Raw genomic sequence first — 19,686 nt, forward strand, 5'->3', positions numbered from 1 at the left:
TCTTTCAAAACACACCATTAAGGGAGCATTTCCCATAATTTTTAAAACTGTTTTATTGTAACATGCATGTTACAATAAAACAGTTTTAAAAATTACATAACCTTTTCCCTATTCATCCCCTACTGAAGGGTTTCCGAACAAGCATAGAAACATTTCTCCATTCCAAAAACCCTTTTTTTCGTATGACTAATTTTATAGATATGCATCACATATGAAGCTCTCAGCTCCTCTTCCGAGCTCACTCAATGGAGAAAGTAAAAAACGCAATTTATTATCGAAACATTACACGTATTTAAATACAATACCATACCAAATTCGGTGCCTTTCATCTGATTAACACACAACGTTTAAATAAACTGTGGTGGTTCCCTCTTCTCTTCCTATTTGTTTACTGGAGATCAGGGAGGGGTCTCAAACAACCATAGAGTTTTTTTCCATATCAAAATAGCCTTCCATATCAAATTTAGTTCCATTTGCTCGGTTATCCACCCCCCCCCCCCTTTTACGTTTCTCCAATGAAAACTGGAAAGATTTTCACACATGCTTGGGAACATTTCGTTAGCTCAAATTTGATTACCCTTGCCTGATTAAAGCTTAGTTCTTTTAGAAATGGGACACTTTCATTTGCTGATAGCTCATGTACGAGTAATCGTAAAATCAAAATTTTGACAGCATTTTGTTGCCTGTAAAATGTACTAACCGACTTATATTTTTCAAAATTTTATATCAACGCGATTTTGAGATATTTACGATGCAAGAGAAAAAGAAAAAAAATATTTTGCACAGTTTCCTTCAAAAACCATCATTATCAAATGGATAGCTGACTAAACCATTCATTATTCAAAGAATTATCGTTTGTGAGTAGTGGAAAAGTAAACAAACACTGTTAAAAATGTCCACAAAGTTCAAATCAAGCATTGAAGTGAAGGACATGAACGGCAACTACGGTTTTGGGTCATCAGGGAAATCAAGTCTCATATCAGAATTTTTAAATTAGATTTAGCAAAAAACTAAGTGTAGACCGCTGGAATGTCCAAACCAATTTTTACTCCGATAAGCTGAAAGTGTTGCGTCGTTATGAGTCATGCAAACCTGACCTCAAACAACAAGTTTTTGCTAGCTCCGGAGCTCGTAAGCTGTATAGCCGGTACTGAGGCTATGAGACAGATGATTTCTGATGGAGGATCAAACAAATTTTAGCGTTTGAATCCCATAGCATGTCTGCTCGTGGTAAGGTCCCTAGCATATAAAAGTCTGTATATGCTGGTTATTTTTGTAAAATATATTGATTTGCTAAGATTCTGCCCCTGTGAAAAAAACAAAAATTTTTGAAACGAAAATGATGTTTTTTGCTGTTTTTAAAAGCCCAAAAAGAGTAATATTGTGTGTTCCCTTCGCAATCTACGATCTTTAATTTTATCAGTGCTATAATAATCAATTATACTTTAATATTAATCTCATGATGGATTCACTTCGTTTTTGTGTGGCTTTACCAGCAGAAATTCCATTAAAAACGCTTTTAAGTGGCTCAAAAATAATCAAGTTTTGATATTTTCGAAACAGCTAAATCCACTAAATTGCCCTCAGTTTCTTTTTAAAGAGAAGTAATGGACCGAAAAGTTGCAGAAATTTAAAGAGAAGGATGCAATCATCTAGAATACCGATTAGACGAAGAAAAAAAAATGAAAAACTGATCAATATCATGATTGAAAAAAGTGTGCGCCGGTCGATGGGAGGTTACCAAGAATTAAGTAGAAATTTTTCTTGCAAAAAACAAAAAATATTTTTATTCAATTTTTTTCATGAATTATCATAAGATTACCTTAATTTCCTTTATAGAAAATATCCCGATCAAACGAATGGTTTTTGAGATACATACATTCGTAACTGTCCCATTTCTAAAAGAACTAAGCTTTAGTTATCGAGTATTGTAAAAAATTGTTTGGCTTCTCTTTCCTCTTTCTATCCTCTCAATGCAAATCGTGTGGTTTTCTTTGATTGATATTTTTCGGTGATTAACGACGATAAATATAACTGCTGTTTATTACGTTTCGGCTTACTGAATTTCAGCCATCCTCAGAAAAAACTTGTTTTGCCGCGTGTTTCCTTTACGGCCGTCGTACGATATTTCAAAGAAAACTACAAGAAAGTGCGGTGATCAAAACCAAACAAATCAATGCAAATCGGGAGGAGTTTCTAAAATTCAAGAAACTTTTTCCCATAAACAAATATCCTCCCATCTCCCAATTTGGTTCATTTTCTCATATAGATGTTATATTAAAACCCCCCTCCTTCTTTCAATCTCTCTATTGGAAGAAGGGAGGAGTCTACAATAATCATTTAAAAAATTGTCGTTTCCAAAAACCCTCACATGCCAAATCTGTTTCCATTTGCTTGACTTATCCTCGAGTTATGTTTCAATTGTAAGAGAGACCCCCTCCCCTTTTTTATTCTCCCTCTGGAAAAAGGAAGGGTACCGAACATTCATAGAAATATTTCTAGCAGCCAAATACCTTCCCATGCCAAATTTGTTACCATTTGCTTTAATGGTTCTCAAGTTATTTATGCAAATATTTCCTATTTGATTTTTAGACCCCCTCCCCGTTCCAGTAAGAGGGAGGAGCCTCAAACTGTAATTAGAACTTTCTCTGTCCTCAAAAACACCGCCCTGCTAAGTTCCGAGGAAATCGGTTCAGTAGTTTCCGAGTCTATAGGGAACAGACAGACAGGCAGAAATCCATTTTTATGTATGGGTAGGTAGGTACACAGATGTTCTGAAAATGTTACTATTTCGAAGCTTACGTTTTCTATTAACAACTAAACCAAACGTGTTATTAATAAAGCTTATGTTTGAAAAATTATTTTCAAAACAGTGTAATTTTTTTTGTAAATTGCCGGTGGTCCCCTGCAATGGGGCGTTTATAATTGTTTTTATATATTTAAAGTTTGTATGTTTAATTGAATCGTTTGGTACTTTATAGGAGCAAAAATCTTCACCCGAAACTTTTATTATTTCTTAATTGAAATCACAACAACATCGTATCTAGTAGGTACACAAATAATGATATCAACTTCCCATTGAGTAATATCAACTTGCTGATGGAAACACATTCATCCCACTCCTTAAGGTCAGGTCAATCAAAACTTTTAAAATATCACAACACATTTCCTCCTGTATCGCCGACTGACCGACTGGTGGGGCGGGTAAAAAGTTCATTCATCAAATGCAAGCACAATTTTAGCACGGGGCGCACCTACCTTATTGATTCCTCGCATCGTTTCGACTTCCTCCTGTTCGACCTTGAGCTTGGCCTTCCAGAGGAAATCTGTGCGGGACACGTACTCGCCCTGTCGATCCAAGGTGTGCAGGACGGATGCTATCAGCAGTAGAAAGAGGGCGCCTTGGAACGCCAGAGGCCACCTAATATAGGGAATGATGTGATTGTGGATGGAAGTGGGTGTGTGTTTTGATGGAGGACCGTGTTTGTTCCATCCGGATGGCGACCAAGAACAAGACCCGGACCCGGAGAATGATGACGACGGCAAACGGTTGATGTGTCATGTGGCAAAGAGAGAGTTGTGGAAGATGTAAAAGGAAATTAATTAGGCAGTAACAAGTGTGCTACTCAACCAGACAACGTCGTTTAGCTGCCAGGTATGAACTTTTGCGGTACACCATCAGAACACCACCAGATAAAGAGAGAAAGAGTGGATGGGAGACTTTCTCCGGTCGGTGCTTTATGGTAAATTAATTGGAAAGTGAGCGATGCTTGAAGGGAACAACACAAAGTGGAAGTGTAATTCGATCAATTTGAAATTGAGTAGCTTTCGCTTTAAGTTCGACTTCATGAATGTCATTACACCGACCGAAAGGAAGGGCTTTCCCATCTGAAGACTTAACAGAAAGGTACTTACGAGTCGTACATAATGCCGTAGGTCTCGAAGAGTGAGGTTTGCCAAAGAAGCGAGCATTGAACTCCGGCAAAGAGCAGCATCAGCAGCAGCTTGATGATGAAGCCAGACTTCAAGAAGGCCGAAACGGAGGCCAAGCTGATGGCGCACATAAACAGATAGACCGGTGCTGTGGGGGCAAAGTCGGACTCGAACGTGACCAGTTCAGTTCCGTTGTTAACCAGCTGCACGTCCGCTATCACTAGGTCGTCGAAATTTATCTGTGGAACAAGGAAACATGAAACTTTAATAGGATAAACACATAAATTAGAGAAAGTGATTGACTACACTATTGTGGATTGATTGTTTTTTTTCGTGACTCGAAACGAACAACTGCTTGTTTTTCAACAATTTCAAAACGAAAATTTGTTTTTTCAGAAATGTTTTCGTTGCATAAGATCCTTTCCCAAGAAACAATTTTAGCTTTGGTCAGCACAACTTCGCATTACTCTTCATAGAAAGCTAAAGCGCTTTCTATACATTACCAAAACTCTAATAAAGAAGCTAAAGCTTGGCTATATGGCCCTGTTCTAGAAATGACATAATTTTAGTTTCTTCTTGTTTACCAACACATCTCGTCTACAAGTGCCTCAATTGCTTCTCGGAGTTCGACACCAGGACGCACAGTTTTGAGCCTTTGGAAGACCCCTGAGCCCTTCGACTCAGTCGCGCTGCTTTCTGCCTGCGTCATCAGTCGTCCTGGCCCTGAGTTCGTTGGAGGCGATGGGGTTCTCCAGATCACACCTACAGGCAAGTACTCTGTTACGACAAGAACATCTTCTTTGCGTAGTCAGTTTCCGCTTTCTGACAGATGCACCCAGCCATACACTCCTGACCTCGGAAATCCGGCATTCTCTACTGAGCCTCCAGCACCGGGACGCAACGAACTAGGCACCACGGAGACCCCGGAGCCCTTCGACTCAGTCGCGCTGTTTCCAGCCAGCGTCAACAGTCGTCCCGGCCCTGAGTTCGTCTGTGGCGAAGGGGTTCTCCAGCTTGCGCTATCAGGCAAGTATGATATCATAGACAGTTCTTCTCCGCGTGATGAAATCTGCCTTTCCAGCGATCTTCGTTCCGGTACTGCATCTGAATCGAACTACTCTATCAGCATTTTCTACCAGAACACGTGTGGTGTTAATTCCTGCGTGATCGATTATCTGCTTGCTACTTCGTGCTCCTGCTACGATATCATTGCCTTTACCGAAACATGGCTTAATGACCGTACCCTCTCCAGCAGAGATGTACCGAATATTCGGTCGGCCGAATATTCGGCGCCGAATACCGCTGAAAAACCGTTAAGCCGAATATTCGGCTCACCGAATAGTTGAGCTAAGTATTCGGCCGAATAGGCCGAATAGGCCGAATATCTACTACAGACTTATAAATTTTTCAAATAATTTAGGATAATTTATCAAATATTCAAAAGTAATGTTGTAGAAGCTTTACAATAATTTAAAACTTATGGTTCCAGCAAAACATCTATAGTGTATCCGCGTATCTTTCACTGTAGATTGTTCAGGAGAATGCTGACAAGTATCGCTTTATACTTTATTCCAGATTTTCTGGATATATTCAGGCTTGCCCATATATCCAGAAAAGAATCCAGATAAGTCAAATCTTTCCGGGATGTCTAGATATTGTTTACAACTTCTAGAGTTTTGCTCTGGTTTATTAAGATTATTTGTTTAATCAAATAAAAAACTCAAATCTCTCTTTAATTTTTTTTTTTTGGATTTTGTGTTCAATAACGATTTTTCAAAAATTTAAAAATAAACATAAATTTTGAACATTCTTAATGTTTTTTTCAAAAATCGCCCTGAATGGCTGATCGTGCGGATACGTGTGATTGAATGTGTGATATGCTTAAGGTTAAAGATCATCTATCTTTTCAACAAATATTTTGAAGATACTATGCTTAAATTCGACCTTCATCTAATTCTATATCAGAGAAGCAATTTCAAATAGCTTGGCACCTATTTCGACATGTTTTATCCCAGATTCCATAGGAACGCAATCTCTTTGGTAATAAACGACCTAGAAGCGACTAGTCATCTGATATCTTTTCAGTTACTGGTGACATTTTAAAAATCAGAAAGATTGAGATTAACAGTTTAAGGCCCAAACCCCTCTTTAAATAAACGCCCAACAACAACAAAGACCTTTACTTAGAAAATATCTTGTAATATATCATCCGATAATATCATCTGGTTGAGAATAGTCGACTAAAAACATAAGGGGCATTAATATGGAAGAAATAGAATGCATTGAAATAATCGCTTAAGTTTTTTTCATTAAAAACTCAATAGAATATTCGACCGAATATTCGGCCGAATATTCGTTTGGCCGAATAGTTGAAAAGGTCAATATTCGGTATTCGGCCGTTCGCCGAATACCACTATTCGGTACATCTCTACTCTCCAGTCAGATTGTTGGCCCAGATTATACAGTGTTTCGTTGTGACCGTAGCCCCCTCAACAGCAAAAAATCTACTGGTGGTGGAGTGTTACTTGCCGTTAGCTCTAAACTCCCGGCTTTCCTTATCGAAGACGTTTCCTGGGACGATCTGGAGCTTCTTTGGACCCGCATTGATCTCTGTAATCGGAAACTCTATCTATGCGTAGTGTACGTGCCATCTGATCGTTCTGGCGACCTGGTTTTAGCAGAGTCCTTTTCGCGTTGCCTGTCTAAAGTCAGCTCTTTTTGTTCTCCTGAGGATGACATACTCGTCATTGGCGACTTCAACATGCCCGGCCTAAAATGGTGCTCCTCTCGAAGTGGCTTTAAGTTTCCAGATCCTATGCGTTCTTCGTTCTCGGCATCTTCTAGCGTATACTTAGACGCCCTTAGTACAGCGACTTTACGTCAGATAAACAATATCGAGAATGAAAATGGACGTATGCTCGACCTCTGTTTCGTTAACGAAGGTTTCAGGATTCCGACGATCGACTTAGCACCCGCTCCCCTTGTCAAAGCTGTTCCACATCACCCAGCCTTAGTGGTCTCTCTCGATGCCGCAAGGATATTTGCCCCCGTGAAGAAAACGGCATCCTTCTATCAAGATTTCAAGAACGTGGATCTTGAAGCTATATCTCTCGTTCTTGAGTCCATCGAATGGGAAGTTGAGCTCGATCCTTCTGATCCAAACGCAGCTGCTTAGACATTTTCGAACATTCTCAACTACATCATTGATCGCCATGTTCCGAAACGTAGGGTGGCTGAACTGCGGCGACTGAAGACGGCCAAGAAACGTGCACTCCGAAACTACAACAAGCACAAATCCCCTTACACTAAGGGAGAATACCGCAAACTAAACTCTGCTTATAAAAAAGTCAGTAAGCGTAGCTACTTAAATTATCTAAACCGGTTACAAAGGAATTTTAAGACCAGTCCGAAATCTTTTTGGAAACACGTAAAAAATCAACGGAAAGAACCAGAACTCCCGTCCCACATGTTCCTTGACAGCGACACAGCGAATTCTGATCCAGAAATTTGTGAACTTTTTGCCGAGAAATTTTCTGGAATCTTCATCACTGGGAAATTTCCTTGGAGCAACTGGCCAGGGCTGTCGGAAATATATCACTCCTAGGGTCATCTTTGAATGGTATTCTGGTCGACGGTGCAGCCATCCTAAAAGCGACAGCTAAGCTAAAAAATTCATCTTCTACGGGCCCGGACGGTATACCAGCTACTTTTTTGAAGCGTTTTATGCCATCTCTGCTGACACCTATAAGGCACATCTTTCAATCATCGCTGGACTGCGGAATCTTTCCCTCATTCTGGAAAGAAGCTCACATGTTTCCTGTCCATAAAAATGGAAATAAGAGAGATGTGAGCAACTACCGCGGAATCTCCGCTTTATGCGCGATCGCCAAACTTTTTGAGCTGGTTGTTTTGGGTCCAATTTTCTCATTTTGCAAGCATCACTTCTCCAACGATCAGCACGGGTTCATGCCTAAACGATCCACGACTACTAACCTACTGAGTTTTACATCGTTCGTGCAGGACAGCTTTGCCAAGAAAAGTCAAACAGACGCCATTTACACAGATCTCTCCGCTGCGTTCGATAAGGTGAACCATGATATTGCAATCGCTAAGCTCGAACGTTTAGGCTTCTGTGGTTCCCTACTGGATTGGTTCCGGAGTTACTTAATGGGACGAAAGTTATCCGTTCGTACTGGTGAATTCTATTCTAGGCAGTTCGTTGCCTCTTCAGGAGTGCCTCAAGGAAGTCATTTGGGACCGATCATTTTCGTGATCTATTTTAATGATGTACTCTCGCTCCTCGGTGGCACAAAGCTCGCATATGCCGATGACCTGAAACTTTTTCACACCATAAACGGCCAAGACGACATCAACTTCTTTCAACAGCAATTCACCGCTTTTGCTCACTGGTGCGATATCAATTGCTTGCCCTTGAACCGCAGTAAATGCTCGGTAATATCGTTTACCCGTAAGCGACATCCTCTTCATGCAGAGTACATTCTTGGAGACCAATCCATCATCCGCGTGGACCATATCAACGATCTGGGCGTTATTCTTGACCGACACGGCTGGAGTTCAAGACTCATACGAACTATGTTGTTGACAAAGCTTCTCGAAGCCTTGGATTCTTGTTTCGTATGGCCAAAGATTTCAAAGACGTATATTGCCTGAAAAGTCTTTATTGTTGCAAAGTTCGTTCTATTCTCGAGTACGCTTCGGCTGTTTGGTGCCCTTTCTACCAGAATGGAGCTGAAAGAATCGAGGCTATTCAGCGGCGTTTCTTGTGGTACGCTCTACGACACCTAAACTGGTAAGATCCGTTTCGTTTACCGAGCTATGAAAACCGCTGCCGTCTCATAGGCTTAGATACGCTTCAAGTACGCCGAAATGCTACACGTGCTCTAGTTGTAGCAGACCTTCTTACATCTAGAATCGACTGCCCCGAACTGTTGGAGGCCATACCTCTCAGCGTACGACCACGAGGATTACGAAACCAGAACCTGCAGCTCTACGTACCTATTCGCCTGAACAATTACGGTGCTAACAGCGCTTTCATCGGCATTCTATAAACTTTTAATCGGTTTTCCGAACATTTCGACTTCGACGTCTCAAGGAACGTATTCCGAAAAAAAATTTTAAGTGTCTCTAGTATTGTGTAGTTTTATGTTGATATTAATTTAAATTTGTTAGTTTTAGTGTAGTCATTAGGATCAACATGTGATCCGTTGATGTTTTAAACATTTTAAGTCATTTACAGCGGAAGCAGTCATTTTTTATTTCAAGATGGCGTCGACTTCTTCTAGTTTATGACTTTCAACTTATACCCATATTATGGGAGATTCAAGCGATTATCAATCATTTCCACAGGTTTGAAAAGAAAAGATGAAGCCGCCATCTTGAATTTCAAGATAGCGTTAGAATATCAAATTCGACTTCTTCTAGTATAGCCTTATCACCCAATACCCATATTGTGGGGCTTCCATTTGATTTTCATAGATTTATGGGAAAGTGTTGCTAAATGCGCATATTGGGTAACATGCGCAATGCGCATACATCCGGTTGACGAAATGACTTCTTTTATTATTAAATTATTTTGACAAAAACTGTAAGAGATTGTAACAGGAAAATTGCTCTTACGTATATGAAACAGATGTCTCTTGTTTATTGAAATATGGGAGGAAATTAGTATTCATTTAGCCCGCCTCTCCCCTACAGCATTTTTAACTTATTAAGCGGAAGCCGCCAATTCGACTTTTCTTGTTTAGCCCTTTTATCCAATAGCCATATTATGAGGGTTTCTTCAAGTTATTGTCAGTAATAAAAAGGTTTGGTGTCAGATAGCAAAATTCGACTTGTACTTGTTGAGCCCTTTCAACTAATACTCTCATATTCCAGGGGTTTCATGTGGTTTTCAGTCATGTACAGCATTTTCAAGTTGAGCGGATGAAACTCTATTGAATTTTAAGATGGCGTCGGACAACGAAATTCGGCTTCTTCTCGTTTAGTCCTTTCGGCCAATATCCATATTGTGGATGTTTCATTCAGTTATTTAAGGGTTTGGAAAGAACAGCGGAAGCAGCCATCTTGGATTTATGATGGAGTCAAGCAACTAATTTTATCTCCTTCTAGTTGGCCCCTTTCACACAATACTCATGACGAAGATATATTCGTACCACTTTATCTCTACATTTTTTAAAATAGACACTCGTAAAAAACAACACTTTTCCCGGTATACGCATTTCAGCTCAATACCGTCTACATTTGTTTTGGATGCTGTCGTACAGTAAAAAACCAGGGATGATAACTGATAGAATGTCATTCAACATTTCTCTGAAGCCTAAAGCGATATTTATCAGTTCGATCACCACTGTCGCAGTCATGTTCTTTTAGATTTTGTGAATGTCATCGCTAAGAAATTCACTCGAGAAAATACTTAATTACATTTGGGATAAATGCCACAACTTGCATCGAAATTGTGATAAACATAGAAAACATGTTAAGCTAAGCAGAGGAAAGTCGGTCACTGCTTCGATAATATTCATATCAGCAAAGGTTTTGGCGACATTTAACATTTCGAATGTCGCATAAATGGTGGCATATACAATTTTGGAATTTCTCTTTCAAGTTGTGAAAAAAGTCAAGTGTACTTGAAGAATTGATTTATTGGAATTTATTGGAAAATTACTGAACAGTTGGAAACGGTACATATTCGGCTGTTCGCCAAAGCTTCCGTTTGATATCGGAACAGGAGCGTTGTAAGGCCTTCATGTCAACTTTGTGAATACATCTCTTGATTCTACCAATCAATTGTTTGTTCTTCCTGGCCCGCCAATAATGTTTGTACACCAATGAGTTCGAAGTTCTGAAAAAAAATCTTTGATTGGGCGACACTGTGGCAGATTTGTCGGGGTGTGGTTCTTGGGTACAAATGAGATCGAGATGACACTTTCTGTTTAAACTTATGTTTGAACTTGTATTTAATATTCGGAGATGTGGTAGAACTATCCTAGGAATAGTATCGATCGTTTCCGAGGATGTGCGTCTTCGAATGGGGGAAGTAACTTTCGTCGTCAAAAACAAAACGTTTCCGGATTTTTTTTTCATCCAGCGGCATTTGGATTTAAGAGTCGAAACCTGATCCTAACTATATTCAGGGGTTCTTGTTTTCTTTCGGCACTTAATTCCAACTTTTTCAATGTCTTGCTATTGTACAAGTGTGAACAGTTGAACTTTTTGGCGGATCCTATTTCGGCTCGGTGAATCCTTGTTGTCGAAGGCACGAAAAGAGAACAAATTACTTTTGCGTCCATAATTTTCGCTGGTCTGTCACTATCTTGCAGGCAAGTTGTTGTTGGAATTCTAGGATAGAGTAAACAATGGAAGCCACCACATTTTCACTATTAATAGGTTGTACTGTATATTTTTTTCGAGATTTTTTTTTGCAGCTTATAAAACTGTACAACGCGCTAACGAAACGCTTCTTATTTTGATGGCATTTTGAGCAAAACTGGTCAAACATAAACAAAACAAAACAAAAAAATGGCGAAAAAAAGAGAAGAAAAGCTTACACATACACTCTCTCATTTTTCTCTGAGCTCGTTTCTGTATGAGTATTGGCGCCTCGAAAATATTCCAAAATTTTAGTTGCCACCCGTTAGTATGGACGCCGAACAATATTGGCGTACTCCTTTGCGATCCGAACCAATCCGACGAAAATTGATATAATCGTATAGGGATCACTGTGAAAAATTTTGCTAACCGTTCCAAACATTGCATTCCACAAAACCATGCCTAGATGTTGTTCTAACTGAAACTAAACTAAAACTCGAAGTGGTGATTTGATTTTGAAAACACATCACTACACTTTTTGTGACTTACCAAATCCCGTTTTGAGCACTTTTGTGCCCTTCATGTAACTTAAGTCCCGTATAACGTACATATTCATCACTTTTGCAACTCTCAAGTTCATTATTGAGTACATAAAGTTCACTAAAGGAATTGGGCAGTTGATACTCTTTGTCAGCCAATATGTAACTTTCAATGCCTTTGGATTCGACGAGCATTGAAATTTTACGTCGCACATCTGTCATTGAAATTGTTGGATCAGGAAAGGATTTGGCTGGTAGACGATATTCCTATCATTCAAATACTTCAAAAGTTATTTTTCAAAAGCTATCCCAAAAATATGAAGGGCGAACACGAAATTATTGCGGCACCGAAAATTTCATGCCAGTTATCTTATGATGTTTAGAATCAAACCAAAATATTAGGGTACTTCTATACAAATGTATACTTACTTAAAAAATCATAAAACAAGTTAATCGATGGGGCTTTTAGCGCATTTTCGCTTGATGCCCTCCATCAAAGTTTTTACAGTGTCATCCTGTACCAGTTTCTCAGTTTTTTCCATTTTCTAAATATGTCCTTTTCGTTTTTGACTATCTTATGGCTCTTCCCAAGTACCCGCTTCATTATTGCCCAGCGAAGGTCCATCGGGCGCAGCTCCGGACAGTTTGACGGATTCATGTCCTTTGGAACAAAATGGACAGAATTGGCCCAATACCACTCCGGAACACTTTTAGAATAGTGGCATGATGCCAAATCTGGCGAAAATAGCGGAGCTTCGTCGTGCTGCTGCGAACGGAAAAAGACGCTTCTCGGGGCACTCAGATTTGTAGATCTCGCCATTTACTGTGACCTTGTCACGGAAGGCTCACTCCTCAGTCTGCAAGAGCAAATGGCCTGCCAAACGTTATATTTGGAGACGAACTTTGACATTTTCTTCTTCTTAAATTTGTTGTCCAAATCGAACTAGCTCTTGCCAGAGAAAAACTCCAACCCCGGAATTTTCTTAAAATCGGCTTTTATATACGTTGTAACGATCGACTAGCTCAGGCGGCTCGAACACTCAGGGTCGGCGCTGCAAAGGGATGGCTCAACAAAAGGTCACTAGGAAGAGGGACCACGCCCCAGAAAATCCCCCCCAGAACCCTTCCGAGGTATATCGGCTCGAAAGTAGTAAATTCGTATCAAATTTTAAATTTTACATTATTTTATTTAAGTTTTTTTTTTTAACAAACAAAAAACATAAAGGGAAAAGGGATTACGGTGCGGCCGATCTGCTGCAGATGATCTCCCGGACAAGTTTAGTTAGCCCCATGATGGGTTTTATGGGTTTGAGGTTAGGTTGCTGGGTCTGGGCTTGGTCGACAGCCAAAGCCGGAGGCCACTTAATAAAAATGGAAGGTGTTTGTTACCTTGGTTGGTTGGTGGACCCCCCGGCCTGTCTGGACTGTGTACCCGGATGGCTTGGATAGATGGCGTCCCCGGATGGAGTGAAGCAGCGGGCCGCCTGGTTCGGCTGGACGGCGTGCTGCTCGGTTCCGCTGGATAGGGAGCTCCCCGGTTCGGTTCGTCGGCGTTTCCGGATAGTAGGACCAAACGGCGCGCCGCCTGGTTCGGCTTGACGACGTATCGCCGGGTTCGGCTGGACGATTGGCCGCTTGGTTCGGCTGGACGAAGAGTGTCGCTCGGATTATCAGGACCACGTGGTTGTTCGATCTGGCTGGACGGCGTGCTATCTGGTTCGGCTAGACAGCGTGCCGCTCGGTTTGACAAGGCGGCTTGCCGTATGGTGACGGACGGCGTGTCGCTCTGTTTTCTAGACGGCTGGCCGTATGGTTACGGACGGCGTGCCGCTTGGATCTGCAGGACGGTGCGCAGTTTGGATTTTGCTGGATGGCGTGGTTCGGCTTGATGGTGTTCTTAGGGTTCGGACCGCTTGACAAGGTCGTCTTTCTGGGCCACTTGACCGGAATCCGATTTATGGGGGGCAATTGGCGACCCTCCCAAAACGGTTCGTCTGATGGATTTCGGCCAACACTTCCACGCGGTCACCGAACTTGCACTGTCGATCTCGGACAACGGCGCACCGTCCTCGATCGTAGCCAAACTTAGACTGCCCAACGGATCTCATCTTCGCCGCTTTCTCTTCTTCCTTCTTCTTCTCCGGAACTTCAGCTGTCATCTCCACGTCATCTTCATTTTGAGCGCACGAGTTATGGTGCGTTACGCTTATTTATCGTGCGCTCAGTGTTGAGGGGTAGGAGTTAGAATTAGGGATGGACAACGGACATAATCAAATAACCTTCCTACCAGACAACCAACAACTGTTTAACAATGTACCTAACTTGTCAAAAAAAGAGCCTTAAAAATACAATATTTATTTAAATTAATTAAATATATACATGGGATGGGTTCTACAAATTTACAACGATTGCTACCAGTACGTGTGTACGGTAACAACGTTTCGCCGTCCATCACACAGCAACCATATTTATTCAGTTTCTTCTCGTAGAGCTACCCTGTCCGAGCTTGAGCCGTCAATTGTTGCCGTTCATCGTGGTTTGGGAAGTTCTGTACCTTGTATGTATCTAGTCAAGCGCACTTCTTTGCATTCTGGACGTAGCTCTGCGACATGCCGATCTTTTAGCCAAACCACGGCTTGAGACGTTGGGATATGCTGCTGTTCTCTGGTCCCAGTTTCTATCCAGCTCCTTTGCCGTGGTCCAACGTAAACCGCTACTGGAACCGCTTCAACACTCTGGAGTCGGTTGATTGATAAATGTTCAACATTCCTTCCAACTGCCGGTGTGACAGTAAATTTCAGGTGTTAGGAAAGAATTTGTTTTGAATACTCGCGTTGGATCACCTTCATTTTCGTTGAATCGAAAAACACGACTTCGAGTTTAACAGCATGTAAACAATACACATCAATGAGGAAGTGTGCAAAATGTGGTTGATTTTTACCCAATGGTAAAAAAGTTATGCCCCTCTGAATGTGTCGCAATAATTTCGTGTTCGCCCTTTATGCTGATCGAAAAAAAAAACGTATTGCATGTTTATATTCAGCACAATAAGTCAAACCCAGTTTTTAAATTCTTTGCATTTCGGATAAATGTGAATTTTGTAGCTTCGTGTAAACGTAAACGTAAGTTATAGGAAACTTATGCTTAGGAAATTGAAGATAGGTTAGGCATTGAGGGAAAATGTCTAAATGATAATTCAGGCTAATAAAACATAGGGCATCGCACTCTATCTCTGAGTTTTTTGTGCATTCGGTTCGGTTAGCAAAAATTTTCGGGGAGCGGAAGTGCCTACTGGTTCTTTGGAAGCTGATTGAAGGTCTGCGCTACGAGCCTGTACGTTGGCACATCTACTCTCACATAAGTGCCGACGGTATAGTTTGCGCCTTTTAATCTCGCAAGATAATTCCCGATTCGTAGCAATCATTTTTATAAAATGTTATCACCATTCTTGCCTTATTATATTTTGGAAATGGAAAGGATCGTAATTGCCAGAAACATGCGCTCCACTAATAATTTATTAACGACCATTAGGCAATAAAAAACATGTCACACGTCGCTCATTAGTTCCGAAAAATATTTTTAGGTAATTTTGATGACAGTTGTTCATTTTATGACCCCCGTGGAAAAACGCAAACACGCCACGGTCTAATAAAAAATAAAACATCAAAAAAGGTCATAATTACCACACTAAATATGGCACAGGCCGCTATGAGAGCCGTTGAAATGAAAAGTATTGCCATCCGGAGGGTCCGGCTGCCGGCAATCACCTGTCCGGGGCCATTGCTGCCAGGCGGCGACAGGTCCGACATCTGGTAGTTACTTAGATATAAAAATAGTCCTAACGCTACGGTCGTCGCACTGAGGGAGCCAATTACGACTACATTGCTGCCAAATAGAAGCGAGAATGGGAAGAAAGTAGAAAGTAGAGGGAAGTAAACATTAATCTTCTCGCTGAAAGGATTTCAATTATGGCTTATGGCTGCAGAACTTCGTCGTGTCGTTCCGCTTTTCGCCCCTTATTTAGTAGGGGTTAGCAGTTGAGGGAGCTTACCTTTTAAATACTATTATTTGAATCAGTCCAATCAATAAGAACAGAATGAACGAACAGATGAGATCATACCGGAAGCTGGTATCGGGCTGGGCTCGGTACATGGCCTCGCGTGCCGTGTTCCGGTACCACATAGTTACCGGCTGCAGTTCCTTCGGGGGGCCCCAACATTTGCACTCGCTGCAGTGGCCATCCTCGGGCAGTAGGTTGGATTCGATCATGGCAATACTCTGGAAACGAGAAGTGGATTGGACGTGAGAAATATGATTGGCTTTAAATTTAATAATGGATGTTTTCAGAAATGCTGACTTGATTCTATCCGAACTACCTTTGCGATAGTTATTTAAAAATATTACTCTCGACCATTCTAACGTTGAATGTATAACAGAAAATATCTGTGTCTTAGAAATTGGTATGAAGAAGCAATTATTCAGCGCGATTTAACCCTCATCCGCATCAGATTTCATTACCCTAATCAGCACTAGGAGTGTCAATTTGACACTACAAGCTAAAATCGTTATAACTTTTGGCGTGCTAAACCGATCTAAACAAAACTTATATCAATAGATCAAAAAAAAAAAAAATTCGGATTTTTTCTTTCATGCTGAATTACGAGAAAACTAGAAGCTTTAGCTATATATAGGGGAGATGAGGGCATAACGAGCACCCGAGGCATAATGAGAACTACGCTTTTCTACGAAAGTGCGTATTTTCTTAAATAAATTTTCATGAGGATTTGTTTCGTACTTCCTATAGTATTAATTTTTCACAAAAAAAAAGGAATTCCCTTATCATCTTTACAGAGTTATTTAAAAAAAAACTAGCTTGGTTCTCAAGTTACGAAAATATTATAATTTTTGAGCACCACGAAATAAGCTCTTATAATCTTAAAATAACCTTGATCTATAATGTACGCACTGCAACATGATGTACACATTGTTTCTCAATTTTTACCATCATAAAATTTTTGATTTTTCACTTTTATCAATTTTAAAACACGTTTTTACTTAAATTTGTTGACTAGGGGCATATAGAGCACCATATTATCGAGGCATAATGAGCATTTTCTGCCGTAGAATCTAGCAGCGAATTAAAATTGATTTATAGCGCCACACCTTGACTAGTTTTCATCCGACAATTTAGCCTATTGGTAAGGTGTCGGAGAGGTAATCAAAAGACTAGAGTTAGATTTCTGTTCGAGGTGATTTTTTTCCATTCACAATTCATGATCGATTTTTTTATTGTTACATTATACGGCTAGTAGCATCATCCTCCGAACAAAGCACTTAATGTATGAGCGTGCGTGAATTGTTTGTATTCTACAAACAGACCTAGATTATTTTGTTATTGCTTTGTTTGATGAATCTACGACTCACCTGACTCCATCGAATTGAATTCGCTGCTAGATTCCCCGGCAAAAACGCACATCTTGCTCTGATTAATGGTGCTCATACTGCCTCAGGGGGGGTTCTCATTATGCCTCCACAGTGGCTGGTTTTCAGCTTTTGGCAAAATTTTTAAAAATGCATTTTTCAACATTTTCATCAAGTTTTTCACGTTTCAGCCCGTTAGGGAATAGGCTTTTCAAGTGTCTGAACACGAAACAATAATGTAACCTCCATATTATAGCTATTTTCTATGGTTAAATAACCGTTTTCCTTAAGGTGGCCATTATGCCCCCATCTCCCCTAATGTTCTAAACATATTTTACTGACATTATAAGGTTTCTATTGATATAAGTTTTATATGAAATTCATAATAATTCAAACGACTTAGATAGATTTTACTTTTGGAGTTACAAATTGACACTCTAAGTCGGAAAAGGGAGTTTTTTTGTCCAGGCTTCCAGGGTTCGTCCACAAAAAAAGTAAAGATGCAATATTAAAGAATTTTAGAATTCATTTAGGGTTCCCGAAGTAATTTTTATATTTTGAAGCTTCTGAAAAAAGTTACAAGCCTTCAAACTTGCGATAGTGTCAAAATGACACTCTAATGCGGGTGAGGGTTAACGCATCGTTGCACTTAATTGTGGGAAATTGTGGGTTGAAATCCCGTCGATGAGCCGTTATATCTTTTTCGAAAAAATCATGTTATTTACGGCTTACGTTTTTTCTTTCTTCGATATTTCATGTTTCTCTAATACTTTCCAGCATCTTTGAAAACTTGTAGACCGTACTTCAAAAACTGAAAGACAAGCAACTGGAAACACATACAAAAAATAGCTTTTCCGCCATCGTAATTGGTAAGTTTCAAACTTTTTATCCAAAGTAATAAACTTATATGAATATAAAAAGACAGACGAAATTAAATGAGAAAAATGTTTTGAAGTAGAATTATATCTTACGGCAAACAAAGAAACTATTCTTTTTTTTTATAAAAGTAGGTGTGTTGAATTTGAGTGGTCTACCGGATAAGCTGAAGAGACTATTGCAAGTAGAGTGGATTGCCAACCATTGTAGGTCTCGGAAGATTGGATGCCTTCCCTCGACAAATCATCGATCGTGAAAGCCTGAGAAGCAATTCGAAGGCCAAGCCACACAGACATAGGCTGGACCTTGTAACCGATGGGGGAACCATAAATACATACATACGAAAGAAGGTTAGTTTATTTTGAACAATTTTCGAATTGGAAAACGCCATTTTTACTTTTTCAGTATAAACTAATGTATATATTTTTTTTCAAATTCTACAAAAATACTTCGAGTTTGTTATTAAAACTGATCAAAACTGCAGTAAAAAAACATTTCACATAATACTTACACTTATACTAACGGACCCTTTCCAGCGTGACGTCACAGCACTTTCAAAACAATTTTTTGGTATACTGTTTGTAAATTTTGCAGTTCATAGCGCACATTGAAAAAAAAAATACTTCTATGACCCATGTTCAGAGTTTAAATCGCTTCAATTTGGAATCAAAAGTATTTTAATTGAACGAAAAGTTATCAAAATATAAAAAAAAGAAATCGTGACGTTACAATGCGCCACTTTTTCCACTTTTCAGACCGTATTTTTCTGCTCTTCTTTTCGATCAACTTTTGAGAAAAATATCTGAAAAGTATCAATTTGTTACAACCAACAAATCGCTTTTTTATTTTTTATAATTTTTATTTCAATTTATTTTGGAGCAAATAATTTCGTTACGTCACAACGTCCCTATTTTTAATAAAACACGATTTTGCAAAGCGTCGCGATGTCACGCAATTTTAGTTTATCAGTGATTTTAGGGTCAGCTACATGAAATATATCAAAGTAAAATATTAAAATAATGCATGATTTACTAAAAATGCTTTGAAACTCAAGAAACAATAAAAAAATTTGGTGATGAAATAGATCCGTTCATTCCCAAAAAATCAGTGTATTGAATCTAAAAAGGTCCAAATAAGCAGATAAGGTTTGTACCACTGCGCACATCAATTTTGTTCTAAATTTATTTGTGCGATCAGGTGAATATTATTTTTAAAAAAACTGATACTAGGAAAAGTTTCTTCGTAAAAACGTTGGAATGTGTTTTTGAATCTTTTTAATAATTAATTGCAAATGAAAGGAAAAATGATAATTTCAAAAGCCTTCGATCTATTAAAAGTTAGTTATTGGCCACGAGAGTGCCCTAAACAGCCGCATTTCGAAAATCTTATGAGTTGCAAGCTTAACCTTCCCATGCCGTTCGCAAAATATCCGTTTCGGGGAAATTTGAGTTGTAGTTTGATTTCGTTCTCCTGGCTGTAAATGTTAACCGATTTTGATGATATTATATTCATTGTGTAGGTAATTTGTTCTTATTATTCAAAATTTTAAAATAAAGTCGATATGTATTACCAAGTTATCAGAAACTGG

The 19,686-nt window shown here is 39.6% G+C and overlaps 1 protein-coding gene across 3 annotated transcripts in view; it reads right to left on the bottom strand.

Annotated features, from left to right (window-relative positions):
• Positions 1–19,686, bottom strand: part of LOC129748880 (adenylate cyclase type 2) — a 289,164-nt gene that overhangs the window by 68,908 nt on the left and 200,570 nt on the right. For all 3 annotated transcript variants that reach the window (XM_055743660.1, XM_055743661.1, XM_055743662.1), the window contains 4 exons: positions 15,853–16,079; positions 15,485–15,686; positions 3,916–4,172; positions 3,259–3,421 (listed from right to left, as the gene is read on the bottom strand). In XM_055743660.1, the coding sequence (XP_055599635.1) occupies positions 3,259–3,421; positions 3,916–4,172; positions 15,485–15,686; positions 15,853–16,079 (849 nt within the window). The remainder of the gene's footprint in view (positions 1–3,258; positions 3,422–3,915; positions 4,173–15,484; positions 15,687–15,852; positions 16,080–19,686) is intronic.

The sequence above is a fragment of the Uranotaenia lowii genome, chromosome 2, assembly GCF_029784155.1.
Source record: "Uranotaenia lowii strain MFRU-FL chromosome 2, ASM2978415v1, whole genome shotgun sequence".
In the NCBI taxonomy this organism is placed as follows: domain Eukaryota; kingdom Metazoa; phylum Arthropoda; class Insecta; order Diptera; family Culicidae; genus Uranotaenia; species Uranotaenia lowii.